Genomic DNA, 18795 nt, shown 5'->3' with positions numbered 1-18795 from the left:
AACATGTCCATTGAAGTCTGCTCCAATGACAACTCTCTCACTTCTAGGTATGCTCTGCATCACTTCATCAAAGTCCAACCACAATTTCTCCTTCTCCTCCAGCTCACATCCTAACTGTGGAGCATACCCACTAACAACATTGAACATCACACCTTCTATTTCTAGCTTCAGACTCATCACTCCATCTGACACTCTTTTTACCTCCAGGACATTCCTAACAAACTCCTCCTTCAAGATAACTCCTCCTCCATTTCTCTTCCCATCTACACCATGATAGAACAACTTGAACCCTGCTCCTAAACTTCTAGCCTTGCTACCTTTCCACCTGGTCTCCTGGACACACAGTATGTCTACCTTCCTCCTCTCCATCATGTCAACCAACTCTCTACTCCACTTCGACCAACAGTAGTCCAATTTCCACCTCCACCCTGTAGGTGACATTCAACGTCCCTACTTTCAGTCCTATACTCTTGGTGTTCCTCTTCTCTCTCTTCCTACGAACACACTTTCCTCCTCTCCTTTGACCAACAGTAGTCCAATTTCCACCGGCACCCTGTAGGTGAACAGCACCGATGGCGGTCGTTGTTAACCCTGGCCTTGACCGATCCGGTATGGAAGTCATAGGTGTGATTCACATGTTTGATTTGGCAAAAGTTTTACGTCTGATGCTCTTCCTGAGACAATCCTCTGTATTTATCAAGGCTTAGGACCGTCACAATAAGACACTGGCTTGTGCCCTCTAGTGACTACATATACGTCACGTAAATGATAAAGAATGAAAAGAAACGCAAAAGTCACGGGAACACGAGCTACATCTTTACTCCACCAACGAGAACGAGATCTTGTCTCACTGCCAACACATGGTGTTATGGCCATAGCTCATCTGTTTGTATTGTGTGTCCCTCTGCGCCCCTGCCTCTGAGCTGCTGGCCCTGCCCTGCTCTGCTCCCAGATGCTCCGCCCTCTGTCAGTGCCAGGTGTGGTGTCTCTGGGACTCCTGACTACGCCCATCATCATGACCATCTCCTGATTGGTGTGCTGTCTTCCTGCCTGGTTGAAGCCCTGCCACATCACCTGGCATGGACACTTTAAAAGCTCTGCAAGCCAGTTAGTCAGGGCGCCTGTCTGATTGTCAGCATGCCTTTGACTCCGTCAAATTGTGACCTTGTAACCCTGTGTGTATTGAATTCGTGTCCGACCTTTCTTAAGAACTTGTTACTATTTCATTAGTTAAACCTTTGTACTTATAGCGAGAATAGTCCACTAGCTGGGTCGTAACACATGGTAAAGAATGAGATCCGGTCTCACCAATGTTCTATCCATCCACCAACACATGGTAAAGAACAAGATCCGGTTCACCAATGTTGTATCCATCCACCAACACGTGGTAAAGAACGAGATGCGGTGTCATCGATGTTGTATCCATCCACCAACACGTGGTAAAAAACGAGATTCGGTCTCACCGATGTTGTATCCATCCACCAACACGAGGTAAAGAACTAGATCCGGTCTCACTAATGTTGTATCCATCCACCAAAATGTGGTAAAGAACGAGATCCGGTCTCACTGATGTATCCATCCACCAACACATGGTAAAAAACGAGATCCAGTCCCCCTGATGTTGTATCCATCCACCAACACGTGGTAAAGAATGAGATCCGGTCTCACTGATGTTGTATCCAAACGCCAACAAGTGGTAAAGAATGAGATCCGGTCTCACTGATGTTGTATCCAAACGCCAACAAGTGGTAAAGAATGAGATCCGGTCTCACTGATGTTGTATCCATCCACCAACACATGGTAAAGAATGAGATCCGGTCTCACTGATGTTGTATCCATCCACTAAATAGTGATGGTGTCCTGAATCACAACTTGTAACTCGGATTTTTTATTCACATGTTGGACAACAACACTGGCAGAGTGACAGCTCGTATTTCAAAAACTTGTATGTCGAGCAGCTCGTATCTTGAGGTTCTTCTGTACTGGACTGTAGTACTTGCCTATTATTTTGGACTGTAGTACTGGTCTGAAGTACTCAACTGATCTGTCGTACTGACAGATTTGAGATTGACAGTAAACCAGATTAGGGGAGGCACATCCTCTAGAAAAAGCACCAAAGCTATCTCTTTTCTCTGAAGAGGTCCTTCAACACCATGCCGAGGATGTTTCAACGGTCTGGTTGGCCAGTGCACACCTCTATGCTACTCTTTTTAATTCTAATTAATCTACTCTTATCTCACTTTTTTTTACTTATGTTCTACTGTGGAGTGACTATCAAAAAGCCATTTCTCCTTTGGGGATTATCAAACGATTCTGATTCTGATTTTGATACTGGTCTGTCGTACTGGTCTGTAGTACTAGACTGTAGTATTGGACTGTAGTACTGGTCTGTGGTGCTGGTCTGTAGTATTGGACTGTAGTATTGGACTGTGGTATTAGACTGTACTATGGTCTGTAGTACTGGTCTGTAGCACTGATGTTTTCTGAGCCCCATGATCATAAATACCGCCCAGGGGGTGAAACTGGTGATCATCAGGCTGGTGACCATCAGGATGGTGATCTTCAGGCTGGTGACCATCAGGCTGGTGACCATCAGGCTGGTGACCATCAGGCTGGTGATCATCAGACTGGTGACCATCAGGCTGGTGACCATCAGGCTGGTGACCATCAGGCTGGTGATCATCAGACTGGTGACCATCAGACTGGTGACCATCAGGCTGGTGATCTTCAGGCTGGTGACCATCAGGATGGTGATCTTCAGGCTGGTGACCATCAGGCTGGTGATCATCAGACTGGTGACCATCAGGCTGGTGACCATCGTGGCAGCGTTAATCAAACACCTCAGAGGATCATCTCCCCAATAACCAGTAGTTCTAGATATGTTCTTTTTATTCCACCTTGCTAAACATCCCATCCTTTACTCAGGTTTTTGGTCTCTACTCTGCTCTACTGTACTCTACTGTACTATGCTCTACTGTACTCTACTCTACTGTACTATGCTCTAATGTACTCTACTGTACTCTACTCTACTGTACTGTACTATGCTCTACTGTACTCTACTGTACTCTACTGTACTCTACTCTACTGTACTATGCTCTACTGTACTCTACTCTTCTCTCCTCAACTCTCCAGTACTGTACTCTACTGTACTCTACTGTACTGTACTCTGCTCTACTGTACTGTACTCTACTGTACTATACTGTACTCTGCTTGACTGTACTCTACTGTACTCTACTGTACTCTACTCTACTGTACTCTACTCTACTGTACTCTACTGTACTCTACTCTACTGTACTGTACTCTACTGTACTCTACTGTACTCTGCTTCACTGTACTCTACTGTACTGTACTCTACTATACTCTATTGTACTGTACTCTACTGTACTGTGCTCTATTCTACTGTACTCTACTCTGCTCTACTGTACTGTACTCTACTGTACTATACTGTACTCTGCTTCACTGTACTCTACTCTACTGTATTCTATTGTACTGTACTGTACTGTACTGTACTCTACTCTACTGAGTCCGGCCGCTAACCAGAGACTTTACAGGAAGGAGTGTTTCTTGATGCTGCTGCTCGCTGGGTGCTGATGGAGCCAACCTCCGACTCCACATTGTTGGGCTCAGGCAGCACACACACAGGTAGACAAAGCTGGGGGGAGGGGTGGGGTGGGGAAGGGAGGCGGGCCTGAGGACGCATGGGGGTGGGAGGCGGGACAGACATCTGAAGCTGGGGTGAGGTCTCAGGGTGGGGTGGGTGTGTTTAAGGTGATAAAAACCTTTCATGACATTAGGGTCTGTGAGGTTCCGCGAGCAGATCATTGAGATCATAGCATGGAGCCTATCTTCCTCTTCCTCGTCATCGTCCAGCGACGGCGCGCGGCTGCCCGTGGTGTGGTGGTAGTTTATAGTGACTGCTTGAACCGGTGGGACAACAGAAGACACAGTTAGAGCAGCGGCGCCGGAGGTGAACCGCAGGAACCCCCACGTCGTCAACACATCACAACTCAATGACTTCTGGCCACAGAGTCGACCTGTGAGCGACTCTGGAGCTCCCCGTCCCAGCATGCACGGTGGTGTGAAAGCTCTACTTACTGGCGTCATAGCGACATCCAGGATACACGATGCGGAACACGTAGTCAGCAGCTGTCTGGTCTTCACTGGGTCGGTCCTGGTCCATCAGCCTGGCGGTGCTGCTCCTCTTCCTCAGTCTAGGGAAGACTTTGCCCTGCAGGTGTACACAACCAATGACCCCTGACCTCCTGAACCACACACATCCCAACATGTGTCATAGACGCTGATGCCTGTCACAGCCTCCCAGAGCAGCGGTCCCTAACCCCCAGGTCGTGGGCCGGTACTGGTCCATGGGTCAGTTGGTACCGGTCTGTGGGTCCATCGGTCTGTGGGTTAGTCGGTACTGGTCTGTGGGTCAGTCGGTACTGGTCAGTGAGCCAGTCGGTACCGGTCTGTGGGTCCATCGGTCTGTGGGTAAGATGGTACCGGTCTGTGGGTCCATCGGCCTGTGGGTCTGTCGGTACTGGTCTATGGGTCTGTTGGGTGTGGGTCAGTCGGTACCGGTCTGTGGGTCCATCAGTCTGTGGGTCAGTTGGTACTGGACAGGGAGTCAGTCGGTACCGGACTGTGGGTCCATCGGTCTGTGGGTCAGTTGGTACCGAACAGGGAGTCAGTCGGTACCGGACTGTGGGTCAGTTGGTATCGGTCTGTGGGTCCATCGGTCTGTGGGTAGGTCGGTACTGGTCCATGGATCAGTCGGAACCGGTCTGTGGTTCAATCGGTACTGGTCTGTGGGTCAGTCGGTCCGTGGGTCATTCGGTCTGTGGGTAAGTCGGTACTGGTCGGTGGGTCAGTCAGTACCGGTCTGTGGGTCAGTCGGTACTGGTCTGTGGGTCAGTTGGTACTGGTCTGTGGGTCCATCGGTCTGTAGGTCAGTCGGTCTGTGGGTCAGTCGGTCTGTGGGTCAGTTGGTCTGTGGGTCAGTTGGTACCAGACAGTGAGTCAGTCGGTACCGGTCTGTGAGTCCATCGGTCTGTGGGTAAATCAGTACTGGTCCGTGGGTCAGTTGGTACCGGTCAGTCGGTGTGTGGGTCAGTCGGCCTGGGGGTCATTTGGTCTGTGGGTCAGTCAGTCTGTGGGTCAGTCGGTCTGTGAGTCATTTGGTCTGGGGGTCAGTCGGTTTGTGGGTCAGTCTTTCTGTGGGTCAGTCTTTCTGTGGGTCAGTCTGTCTGTGGGTCAGTCGGTCCATGGGTCAGTCGGTACCGGTCTGTGGGTCAGTCTGTCTTAGTGTCAGTCGGTCTGGGGGTCATTTGGTCTGTGGGTCAGTCGGTCTTGGGATCAGTCGGTCTGGGGGTCAGTTGGTCCATGGGTCAGTCGGTACTGGTCTGTGGGTCAGTCAGTCTGTGGGTCAGTTGGTCTGTGGGTCAGTTGGTACCAGACAGTGAGTCAGTCGGTATCGGTCTGTGAGTCCATCGGTCTGTGGGTAAGTCAGTACTGGTCCGTGGGTCAGTCGGTACCAGTCAGTCGGTGTGTGGGTCAGTCGGTCTGTGGGTCAGTTGGTACTGGTCCATGGGTCATTCGGTCTGTGGGTTAGTCGGCCCGGGGGTCAATCGGTCTGTGGGTCATTTGATCTGTGGGTCAGTCGGTCTGTGGGTCAGTCGGTCTGGGGGTCAGTCGGTACTGGTCCATGGGTCAGTCGGTACCGGTCTGTGGTTCAGTCTGTCTGAGTGTCAGTCGGTCTGGGGGTCATTTGGTCTGTGGGTCAGTCGGTTTTGGGGGTCATTCGGTTTGTGGGTCAGTCGGTCTTGGGGTCAGTCGGTCTGGGGGTCAGTCGGTCTATGGGTCAGTCGGTACTGGTCTGTGGGTCAGTCAGTCTGTGGGTCAGTCGGTCTGGGGGTCATTTGGTCTGTGGGTCAGTCGGTCTTGGGGGTCAGTTGGTTTGTGGGTCAGTCGGTCTTGGGGTCAGTCGGTCTGGGTGTCAGTCGGTCTGTGGGTCACTCGGTCTGGGGGTCATTTGGTCTGTGGGTCAGTCGGTCTTGGGGGTCAGTTGGTTTGTGGGTCAGTCGGTCTTGGGGTCAGTCGGTCTGGGGGTCAGTTGGTCTGTGGGTCAGTCGGTCTGGGGGTCAGTCGGTACCGGTCTGTGGGTCAGTCGGTCTGGGGGTCAGTAGGTGTGTGGGTCAGTCGGTCTGGGGGTCAGTTGGTCTGGGGGTCAGTTGGTCTGGGGGTCAGTCGTCTGGGGGTCAGTCGGTTCCAGGTCACACAGACAGAATCCAGAACTCCACTGTTTTCTTCCTGATCTGGTTCTGATGATGGATTCTCTCCTCCACACGTCTGTGGGTCACTCTGAGGCTGGTGGAGATGCTGGCCTCGGTCACATGACCACCTTCTGAAAGGGGCCGCTCCGGCCTCGGTCACATGACCACCTTCTGAAAGGGGCCGCTCCGGCCTCGGTCACATGACTACCTTCTTGAAGGGGCCGCTCGGGCCGCTAACAGAATACATTAGCACTAAACTGAAGCTAACAAGCTAGCAGAACCAATCAGAAACACGTTGGTGTGGCGTCACGAGGACGCTGCTAATAAAGTTGATACAAACTGGATTCATGTTTATTATTACAGTTAGAATAAAACACTTTTCTGCTGGTCGTATGGTTTGATTTTGTGACACACCTTTCCTTTCTGAGACCAGAGGGGGGGCTCCAGCTGACCTCGTGGTAAAAGACCCGTTTCCAGACAGGAGAGAAACGCCAGCAGGTGACCGCCGGGGGGGAATTGAAGGGGGGGCCGCTGGATCCCGTCCTGACTGACCAGAACCAGCGTCCCGCCGCAGTCCGCTGGAACGTATGAGGAGAACATGAGAACCCGTCGGCCCCCCCAGCAGGAACCGTTATGTACAGACGCACACGTTAACACGGAACACGGGGGGGTCGACCCGCTCACTTACGGCGTTGGTGGCAGTGGATGCAGACGATCTGACGCAGCGGGACGGTCAGGGCGTAGTCCCAGTAGATGCTGTAGAACACACCACAGTGAGTGTGTGTGTGTGTGTGTGTGTGTGTGTGTGTGTGTGTGTGTGTGTGTGTGTGTGTGTGTGTGTGTGTGTGTGTGTGTGTGTGTGTGAGGGGGGGGGGGGTCTACCTCTTCTCCAGGTCACAGTCTCCCAGGGTCCCGTTGATGAGCTGGTTGGGGGTCCACTTGAGGGTGAGGGTGTCCCCGGCCTGGTGGAGGGACAGGTAGCCCCGCAGCACCTCCATGTCCTTCTTCTACAGATGGGGAAGGGGGGGGGGCAGTTTGTGATTGGTTTAATCCAATGTGTTTCATGTGACATGAAAACTCCACACATGAATATTAAAGGCATACATGAAGTCAGTTGTGTGACTGAACATTTAACCCAGATTACAAAGAGCTGGACACGCCCTCACCCCAATTTAATCAGAGTGTTAATCTGTGAGCACCTCTAATATTGTTTGTAATATAAAGACCCAGAGATTATCCACCTATGTAAAAGTGTCTAATCTAATCTAATGTAATGTAATCTAATCTAACCATAAATCTTGTGTTTAATCTGAGATTTAATCTAATCTAACACTTAATCTAGTATAATACATATTTTTAATATAATACGATGTTCTCATCCACTTCTTCCTCTTTTGTGGGTCACGGGGGTTTCTGGAGGCTGTCTCCGCTGGATTGCGGGCAAGAGGCAGGGGACACTCTGGGGCCCACGCCAGGGTACTGTAGAGCCGCACAAAAGACAAACTACCACTCCTGCACATATTCACACCTATGGGACATTTGGAATGATCAGTTCACCTGGGGTGTGTGTTTCGGGCGGGGGGGGGGGTTTCCCAGGCTCTGCATGGGGGGCTCAAGCCCAGGGGTGTGTGAGGTGACAGCACCACCCACTGTACCACCATGACGCCAAGTCTTTAATATAAAATCTAATATTTTAATCTAATCTAGTCTCTGATCTAATATAAAATATAATATCCAATCTAATCTAATCTAATCTATAATATAATCTATGATGTAATACAAACTTTAATCTAATATATAAAATGTAATGTAAGCAAATGTTGGAAGGAGTGAGGGTAAAAACATATCATGTGCAACATCTGTGTACAGGATGATTATTATGGGATGTAAATATGCTGTCATTCTACATTGTCAGGGGGTCCCTGTGTTCTGCATGCAGGAGGGTCTGCAGCCCCATCAAAACTCAGGAAGAGCCAGGGTGGAGTGCTAAAGGCTAGGATAGGGTAGGCTAGACCAGGCTAGGGTGGGCTACGCTAGGTCAGGCTATGCTAGGCTAGGCTATGCTAGGCTAGGCTAGGCTAGGCTAGGCTAGGCTAACCAGGCCAGGTTAGGCTAGAGTATATTTCACAGTCAGACACATTCTAGTCCATGGGACAGCGACAGGACGGCCCGGCTCCACCCAAAGTTACTGAGTTTATTCATTCATAAATATTTGCATGTTTTATATTCATGAAGTGACTCTATTAATATTAATATTTAAGAAGAATGTGTGTGTTTAAGTTTAACTCATCCTGGTTTATGAGAAATGACCAAGAAAAACACGCTGCTGAGCTGTGTTCACGCCATTGTGTACATGATTGACTGATTGATTGATTGATCAATTGATGAGCTGATTGAAGGAAATATTTCATGGTTGATCAATCACACTTCTAAAAAGCTGGAGTCACACAGTGTCAGTAGAGCAACATCAGATTAGACGCCATGTATGGAAATATATTAATTAACTGACTAACAATTGATTGTGAAACACTAAAACACTCCAGGGGGAGCTGATTGGGTGACGGGGCTCCTGACGCAGAGCTGAGATGATGGGATGCTGTGTTGGGTACGACGCTTCAGGAGGGGGGGCCCGGGAGCGTCAGCTGACCTACCGGTTGGACCAGGACGTTGTTCTTGCCGTACAGGAGGTGTGTCCTGGAGTTCTGGTGCAGCGACTCCACGTACTCCCGGGCCGACGCTGCGAACCGGTCCTCCGACATGCTGCTGCTGGACTGCCTCTTCCGGATCTGGGACACAAGGGATTTGAATCAGACCCCCCAGCCTCACAGAGCCTGGCCTTCACAGACACTCACCCCCCCTCCACGCCCACTCACCCCCAGCGCCGGTCGGCGGCCGACGGAGGTTTCCTGGCACCGGTGGGCCCCGTGGATCCGGTGACGCTGAACCAGCTCGTTGGCTGAGGGGTCGGTCCAGAAGTGATCCGAGGTCTTCAGTTTGGTGTACTCCAGAGCGCAGGGGCCCACTGGGAACACACGCGCTCCAGTTTAGAGCTTCTGGGGTTAACTCAAATATAATGTTTAATAAATGATCTTTTCTCACCAAATTAAAGTCACGCTCTGACTTCATTTATTCATGATTTCCTTCCTCTATTTATCTGTCTCTCTTTAGCTTCTTGTTGGCAGGGATGCCATAACTTGACATTAACAGCTGGTTCCACTCAGCCTCCATCACATCTCTGATGTCTCATATTAATGTAACCCTTCAGCTGCGTGGTTTAGCTGAAGCATTTTGCTTTGTAATATTAGTATTTTTTGCTAATTTACAAGTAAAACTACTTAAAGTATTCTGTGTAAAATATAAGCAACAGAATTATTGTGCCAACAAACCTAAAGTTTTAAAATGTGTTCATGAGCCGCTGCAGACAAAGAGAACAACACTCACAGTTATGTTTCTGTGCATCTTACAAATATTTAGGAGAGGGTGTTTGAGGCGTTGTTTCTTCGCCTTGTTTACCATATTGTTTATTTTGATAATTTTGTCTTTGCAGTAATGCTGCATACTTTAATGTACTCTGATATTCTCACCCAGAAGCGCTGCCAGGATGGGTCCAAACACTGAATCATGCATCAGCGCTTCTCTCTCGTAGTATTTACTGCAGAGAACAAAGACATGTGTGAGTCAGTGGAGGACCCCATAAAACCCGATCCATTTCTAATGGGGAGCCCACATGTGGAATAAAAACGGCATCATCTGCATACACTTCATACCTTCAGACCACTAGATATGTTATTCCTGACAGAAATGGCTTCATGGGGACATAAACAACTTGGCAGCTATAATTCAGCCCCACTAGTATGAGTGTCATCTGTTCAGGGGAGTTGGGCCCAATGAAACCAGTCCACCCAGTGAGAGAAACCAGTTGCCCCAGTGAGAGTCGGACTAGGTCAGCCCCAGGGATGATGAGACTGGGTTCTGCTCAGAGGTGAGTGCATGAAATACCAACCATCATCAGCATCAAACGACACTCCTGAAAAAATACTTCACTGGTAGACAGAAGGTCTCATTACGTAACTGTACATCTATAAAGCAGGTCTTATTGATCAGAGAGAAGAAAAGAAATATTGATCTGGCCTTCAATCCCAAGGTAAAAACATTTAACCATGACCAAGTGGTGGTTAGTGAGAGCTGGTGGTTCACTGGTGAATTCTTCCCTTTCATATATGTATTCTCATTTTTAGACGTGTAACAATGAATTATGGATTCTATTTGATGCTTGTTTTAAAATATGTATCTGAGGAGGTGATTGTGGTGTGAATTGACTCACTGACTGTTTGTGTGTGACCTGTTTGACCTGATCTTCTGACAACAGAGTTGCCACTACTAGCTGGAGCCTCTATAGAGTTTGGTCCCTGGGGGAACGTGGAGTTGCAAGCTTTCGTGGGGGAGGAAAGCTACAGGAATTTTTCACATTCTAAACATTTAAATGTTATAAAGATGGTGTGTAGTTAGAATCCAAAGGACTCTTGGAGTGTTGATGGTTCAGAACAGGACTGAGTCAGGCTGTTGGTGCTGATGAAACCATCACCTGGAGTTGTCCACGATGTACTGGACTATCTTGTCCAGAACCTTCTCAAAGAGAGCTGTCCGGACCCAGATGTGCTTGATGGCCTGGGCAGAGAGAGGCTGAGGTGGTCGGCTGGTGGTGGACGAGCCCTGTCTCCTCAGAGGTTCGTGGCCCACGCTCTGCGTCCTCCTGGGGGGTGACATGTCAAACGCACATAATTAATGGCTTCTGCAGAGAACAGTTTGTGTCTGATCACCAGAAGTTTGAGCCTGACACGCTACAGATGTTGATGTTGGTTGTTCCAGTTTTCATTATATTGCATGAGTTTTACTTTGAAACAAAACATTCAGTATTGATCTGACAGGAAATGAGATTAAATGGAAATCAGTGATTGGTGGAGCAGAGACGAGCTCTGAAAGGTCAAAGCCATCTTCTATATATCCAAAAGGGCCACACATAAAGTCCAGGTCCACACAGTGAAAAAGTCCAGGTCCACACAGTGAAACAGTCTGGGTCCACACAGATCACAAGTAAACAGAAACTAGCAAAGGTAACACAAAAAGGACAAACCAAGACCACAAGCACGGCAAACTTTTGTGTCATCACTTTTTCCACAAATATCTTATCAAACCCATTGATCAGCCAAAACTATTTATCGGTCTACGTTTCGTTGCATTCAGGGAAATGTAGGACAGATTACTGGAGGCTGAATCACTGAATGTAAAAGCCAGAACAGCAACCCCCAAAAGAGTCCATCCATCCATCCATCTTCCACCGCTTATCCGTAGTCGGGTCGCGGGGGCAGCAGCTTCAACAAGGAGCCCCAAACTTCCCTTTCCCCCCACATCCTCCAGCTCTGACTGGGGGGGTCCCAAGGCGTTCCCAGACCAGTATTGAGATATAATCCCTCCACCTGGTCCTGGGTCTGCCCCGAGGTCTCCTCCCAGCTGGACGTTCCAGAAACACCTCCCTAGGGAGGCGTCCCAGAGGCATCTGCACCAGATGCCCAAACCACCTCAACTGACTCCTTTCCACGCGAAGGAGCAGCGGCTCTACTCTGAGCCCCTCGTGAACAGCAGTGTTTCTACCTTATCTCTAAGGGAGACACCAGCTATCCGCCTGAGAAAGACCATTTCAGCCGCTTGTATCCGCGATCTCGTTCTTTGGGTCATGACCCATCGCTCATGACCACAGGTGAGGGTAGGAACGAAGATTGAACGGTAGATGGAGAGCTTTGCCTCTCGGCTTAGCTCCCTCTTTGTGACAACAGTGCGGTAAAGCGACTGCAATACCGCTCCTGCTGCCCCAATTCTCCGTCCAATCTCATGCTCCATTGTTCCCTCACTCGTGAACAGGACCCCAAGATACTTAAACTCCAAAGTTTAAGTCCAAACGCAGATAAACCCCAAATGAGTTTCTATGCATAATTACAGCGATCTCTGGTCAAGCTATTTATTATACAGAATTATACTCATTTCAATTGATCGGTGTTATAATAGTACTGGCGGGAACAACAATATCAGACTTCATACCAAACATGAAAACAAATGTATTGTTATTATAATCCAAGATCTACCATGGTTTACACAGGGATAAGAAGAGGAAGAATGTGTACATTATTACACCAACTACTTCAGGCTGTATTTTATGATCATGTGATCATTATGAAGTAGCATTTAGCAGCAGAATGAGTCGTTAGCGCAGCTCATTAACACTTATCATTACTCCTGACAGCTGAGCTCTGCTGGGTTTCTCCTCAATCTGGAACACGTCTGACCAAAGGTTCCGTTTCCTGTCAGGGACCAGCAGCTCAGGAGTCATGAACACGGAGGAGTGTGATCCACACGGACCCCCACACGCCTCCACACGGACCCCCACACGCCTCCACACGGACCCCCACACGCCTCCACACGGACCCCCACACGCCTCCACACGGACCCTCACACGCCTCCACACGGACCCCCACACGCCTCCACACGGACCCCCACACGCCTCCTCACGGACCCCCACACGCCTCCTCACGGACCCCCACACGCCTCCACACGGACCCCCACACGCCTCCACACGGACCCCCACACGCCTCCTTCATCAGGCCAATGAGTGTGTGTGTGAGAGGAGCTACCGCTGTCATGATGCAGTAAACTAGAGTACTGAACAGAGTACTGAACAGAGTACTGAACAGAGTACTGAACAGAGTACTGAACAGAGTACTGAACAGAGTACTGAACAGAGTACTGAACACAGTACTGAACACAGTACTGAACAGAGTACTGAACAGAGTAGTGAACACAGTAGTGAACACAGTAGTGAACACAGTACTCTGTCTGTCTGTCTGTCTGTCTGTCTGTCTGTCTGTCTGTCTGTCTGTCTGTCTGTCTGTCTGTCTGTCTGTCTGTCTGTCTGTCTGTCTGTCTGTCTAGTTGACGTGGAGAGGGAGGAAGGGTGTATCCTGGACAAAGTGCCAGTTTGTCTGGAGAAAGAAGGGCTAACAGCAAATCCCCTCTTAGGACGCTGGAGAGCCTGGAGGGAAGCCACGAGACAAATGAGACATGTCCTCTGGGGGGGTGAATCACTATCACTGCTGGGGGAGACAGGTTCATGGGGGGTGTACTGGTGACACACAACCAATCGGAGTGACGCTCGGCCCCAGATAGACCGGAGGTGGAGGGAAACCATCGTCACCGCCGCAGTTACAGGATGATGTTGACCCGCCATCCAGAGGCCGTGGGTCAACAAAAGGTCATCTAGAGTCGTTTGTGGGTCTACTTCCTCCGGCCCAGTCTAATGTCTGGAGGTGGGTCTGAAGGCTGCCCTCTACAGTTAATTTGAATGATTCCAAGCTCAGTACACAATCAAGCCGCCACACACACACGCACGCACGCACGCACGTGCGCGCACACACACACACACACACACACACACACTTCCTTATTTTGCCGACTTTTATTCACAGTGTTTCTGCTAAAGTTGACACACGTCAAACTCATGCCAGCTGATATTTTACCCCCCAGTAGAGGTCGCACTAGAGCAAATGAAGCTTCATGAAGCTTCGAACCGCAGTGAACCGATTGGGATGAAAAGCTTCAGTGCTTCATGGGGCTTCATCTGCCCGTCACTCCCTCTGATGGACTCCAGTTAACATCATTCTAGAGTCAGAACTAGAGTTCATGTTTGTGAGCAGAGTCCAAACAGCAGAACGACACACGAAACAACCATTTCTGAGTGAAACTAGCTGCTAGTGCATTCTATGATTGGCCAACACAAAGTCGTTATGTCGCCACGGTGATGTTGGACTATGTTGGGTGATCTTGATTTATCATACGAATACATTTGTTTGCATGTGTTTAGTATAAAGTCTGATATTATTGTTTTATCGTGGAATTTCCACGGGCTCCCGCTAGTAATACTTTGAAAATACATACATATTAACATTTGTTACATATGATATACATATAAACATCCATCCATCCATCCATTTTCTTCCGCTGTATCCGCCGCAGTGGGTCACAGGGAGTTGGAGCCCTAACCCATCTGGCATAGGGAGTGAGGCGGGAACACTCCGGGCACAACGCCAGTGCACCACAGAGCCACACACAAAGACAGACAACCGCACACACACACACACACACACACACACACACACACACACACACACACACACACACACACACACACACACACACACACACACACACACACACACACACACACACTCCTACAGCAAATTTGGGACTGGCCAATTAACCTGAAGCACATCATATGTAACATATGATATACATATAAACAATTTAAAATCACTAATTCACATTGTCAATTGCAAACTACAGGCTACAAACTATAAGCTACAAACTACAGGTACAAACTACAGGCTACAAACTACAGGCTACAAACTACAGGCTACAAACTACGAACTACAGGCTACAAACTACAGGCTACAAACTACAGGCTACAAACTACAGGCTACAAACTATAAACTAAAAAGTACAGGCTACAAACTATAAGCTACAAACTCCAGGTACAAACTACAGGCTACAAACTACAGGCTACAAACTACAGGCTACAAACTACAGGCTACAAACTACAGGCTACAAACTACAGGCTACAAACTACAGGCTACAAACTATAAACTAAAAAGTACAGGATACAAACTATAAGCTACAAACTACAGGTACAAACTACAGGCTACAAACTACAAACAACAGGCTACAAACTACAGGCTACAAACTAGAAACTAAAAACTACAGGATACAAACTATAAGCTACAAACTACAGGTACAAACTACAAACTACAGGCTACAAACTACAGGCTACAAACTACAAAAAACAGGATACAAACTACAGGCCACAAACTACAAACTACAGGCTACAAACTACAGGCTACAAACTACAAACTACAGGATACAAACTACAAACTACAGGCTACAAACTACAGGATACAAACTACAAACTACAGGATACAAACTACAAACTACAGGATACAAACTACAGGATGCAAACTGCAAACTACAGGCTTGTCATTCATTAATTCATTCATATTTTGTTAGAGCACTACTCAGCTGTCATGATTTCCTGATCTAAAACTAAATCAGTGGATTTCAGAGGTCAGACTCTGTGGCCCCCGAGCCTCTACACAACAACAACCAAAACAACAACAACCAATGACAACAACAAACAACAACAACAGCAAAAAACAACAACCAAAACAACAACAACCACAACAAGAACCACAACCACAACAACAACCAACAACAACAACAACCAATAACAACAACACACAAAACAACAACCATAACAATCAACAACAACAACAATTTAGGTCAATTCAACCCTTAAATAGTCTGTGTGTGTGTGTGTGTGTGTGTGTGTGTGTGTGTGTGTGTGTGTGTGTGTGTGCGTGCGTGCGTGCGTGCGTGCGTGTGTGTGTGTGACAGGCAGCTGTAAATACGGTTCATTCGCGGCTCTAACTCTTCCTTTCTCTGCTGATATTCTCTCCCTGCCTCCCGTTTCCCATCATGCTCCCTGCCCTGTTGCCACCAGTAGCACATATCACATTGCCATGGCAACCAGGGCACATGAGAGACAGAGCTCTGAGGTGGGATGACAGGGAGTGGGGAGGGCGTTGGTGGGGGGCTGTGTTAGTGTGCATCAATGCATGCACTGTGGTGGAGGGGGTAGCATCTCACGCAAACCCATATCCATCCCATAATGAGCTCCAACGCTGTCTGGGGATAAAGACACCACGAAGACACAACGCCAAACACGTTAACACACACATTTACTTCTCAGCACACAGCCATGTTGAGTAACATGTATGCAGATGTGTGTGTGTGTGTGTGTGTGTGTGTGTGTGTGTGTGTGTGTGTGTGTGTGTGTGTGTGTGTGTGTGTGTGTGTGTGAACCTCCTGCAGAGAAACGTGGATCAAACTAAAGGACAATTAATGGGCTTGTAAACAGCTGGGCGAGTGGAGGGGCCTGCTGATAAAGCAGTTTATCACACACACACACACACACACACACACACACACACACACACACACACACACACACACACACACACACACACACACACACAGCCGATCACGGATTAGTTCTTTAGGATCAGGATCAGAAGAGACACACGCGTGTTAAGGTGATGACATCTACCTGTGTTTACCTGCTATGACCAAACACATCCTGTCGACCTGATGAATCAGAGAAAATTCCTGCCCCCCCCCAGCAGACAGTGTCATGATCGGAACTGAATGGGTGTGAATGAGGTGAACGTCAGCAGAACTCGGTCTGGGGAGGAAGTGAGGAGAGCACCTGCTGAGGTCGGCCTGCTGCTGGAGCTGCTCCTGCACCTTCAGGCACACCTGGCCGGCTGAGTCCAACACCTTCCCCACTTTGGTGAAGAGGGCAGCGATCTTGTCGCTGCGCAGAAAGCCGGCGGCACGTCTCTTGAGGAGGTGACCCAGACAGGCCTCGATGGCGGCTGGGGGGAGAGGAGGAGACAGGGGTTAGTCAGGATGTGAGGAGGGGGGGACCGGCAGAGACAGACGTTCATCAGTTACACCAGGACAACACCCCCTCTCCATCAGGCACGACTCCCTTCGGGCCCCTGGGGGTCACATGGTGGATGTTCAGACCAATAGATGGACAGACCAGGTCACGTCATCTGTTTGTCAGTTTGTTTTATCGTCCTCTCAACGGGGGAGGGGGGATGAGGTTCTGATGAACCTGCTCCTTAAGTGCTGCTCTGGAAAACAACCAGTAAACAGCTTTCCAAAAGAAACAGTCATTTAACACAGCGATAAACGCTGATGTGATTACGGTGCATCTACTGCAGCGGCAGCTCACAAGTTGGTTGTCATGGCGACACAGCTTCTGGCCGGTGAGATTCTAATGTGTACAAACGGTGTGGGTCATTCATTCATCTACAGGACCAACCTGAGACTCGTCATTCACTCGTTCACACAGAAACGAGCAAATGCTAACGGAGGAGCAGATGCTAATGGAGGAGCAGATGCTAATGGAGGAGCAGATGCTAATGGAGGAGCAGATGCTAACGGAGGAGCAGATGCTAATGGAGGAGCAGATGCTAATGGAGGAGCAGATGCTAACGGAGGAGCAGATGCTAACGGAGGAGCAGATTCTAACGGAGGAGCAGATGCTAATGGAGGAGCAGATGCTAATGGAGGAGCAGATGCTAATGGAGGAGCAGATGCTAATGGAGGAGCAGATGCTAATGGAGGAGCAGATGCTAACAGAGGATCAGATGCTAACGGAGGAGCAGATGCTAACGGAGGAGCAGATGCTCACGGAGGAGCGGTGGAGGATGAGGGAGAGCGCTAATCGTCTCTCTGGATGTGCCCGCCCTTTAGCAGCCCCCCTCCCTCTGTAATCGCTGCATTACGGCTCAGACATAACGACGTTAGCCCCAACGATCAAACCAACACGGTGACACAACTATTAAAACAAACTCGAACTGAGAGCGTCTCCTGGTCCAACAGGCCTGAGTGATGGGGGGCTGCTGGTTCAGAGTTCATCAAACACACCGTAGAGAAACCCACTAGTGTCACAACCCACCAGTGGGATCTGATCACACCACCCTGAATGAGGTGAGAACTGCAGCTTTACGGGGGCCAGCAGAGCCTGAGGGACGCGCTCGGTGTCTCTGGGGAGTTCCTCCACAGCAGCTTCGTTCCTCCAGAGTTCACCTGCGACAGGTGAGTCCAGTCTGGACGACCAAGAAGCCCTGCAGCTGAAGTGGAGGATCATGGGAGGTGGTGATCATCTAGGAGAGGATGTCGCCCATGACAGAGGCCCCGCCTGCATGCTAATGCTAACATTTAGCTTCTGAAAAGCCTCGCCAACACGCGGCTCACCTGCTGCTGATGTGGATCAGAGTAACCAATCAGTGCTGCCCACTCTGGTGGGGGCTGTCGTTGTTCACGCTGCTGGTCCAGCGGTGCTAACCGGTGTGTGTGTGTGTGTGTGTGTGTGTGTGTGTGTGTGTGTGTGTGTGTGTGTGTGTGTGATGACAGCTGGACCAGGAGTGTCTCCAGCGACATCATTAGCAGGAGAGTTCATTAGCGGCGCGTCTGAGGAACTCAGGTTCTGTTGTCAGCATCAGACTCACCCGTCTCACCCATCTGACCCGTCTCACCCATCTGACCCGTCTCACCCATCTGACCCGTCTCACCCATCTGACCCCCGGCTCCCAGGGGCACCAGGTCGTCATACACACATAGCAATGACTGAATGACAATGCGCACACGCATACGCACAAACACACACAAACAAACAAACAAACAAACACAAACAAACAAACAAACAAACAAACAAACACACACACACACACACACACACACACTGTGTTCGTATGTTGCTGACCATGAATCAGTGAATTGTGGGTGTTGGCTGGAATTACTTATCTAAACATTTAATTTAATTTATTGATTATTATTCTATTGATGACATCAC

The 18795-nt window shown here is 49.1% G+C and overlaps 1 protein-coding gene across 3 annotated transcripts in view; it reads right to left on the bottom strand.

Moving 5' to 3' along the window:
* sgsm2 (small G protein signaling modulator 2) overlaps nt 1–18795 on the bottom strand; it is a 93495-nt gene that overhangs the window by 26886 nt on the left and 47814 nt on the right. The window contains exons 3-12 of one of the 3 annotated variants that reach the window (XM_068316894.1): nt 16636–16804; nt 10855–11022; nt 9854–9921; nt 9143–9291; nt 8921–9055; nt 7152–7276; nt 6958–7025; nt 6684–6847; nt 4096–4228; nt 3780–3917 (exon numbers count right to left, since the gene is read on the bottom strand). In XM_068316894.1, coding sequence (XP_068172995.1) covers nt 3780–3917; nt 4096–4228; nt 6684–6847; nt 6958–7025; nt 7152–7276; nt 8921–9055; nt 9143–9291; nt 9854–9921; nt 10855–11022; nt 16636–16804 — 1317 coding nt within the window. The remainder of the gene's footprint in view (nt 1–3779; nt 3918–4095; nt 4229–6683; nt 6848–6957; nt 7026–7151; nt 7277–8920; nt 9056–9142; nt 9292–9853; nt 9922–10854; nt 11023–16635; nt 16805–18795) is intronic. The other 2 variants (XM_068316895.1, XM_068316896.1) reach the window with 2 other exon arrangements.

The sequence above is a fragment of the Antennarius striatus genome, chromosome 6, assembly GCF_040054535.1.
Source record: "Antennarius striatus isolate MH-2024 chromosome 6, ASM4005453v1, whole genome shotgun sequence".
Classification (NCBI taxonomy): Eukaryota; Metazoa; Chordata; class Actinopteri; order Lophiiformes; family Antennariidae; genus Antennarius; species Antennarius striatus.
This window is presented reverse-complemented; position numbering and strand designations above follow the sequence as displayed.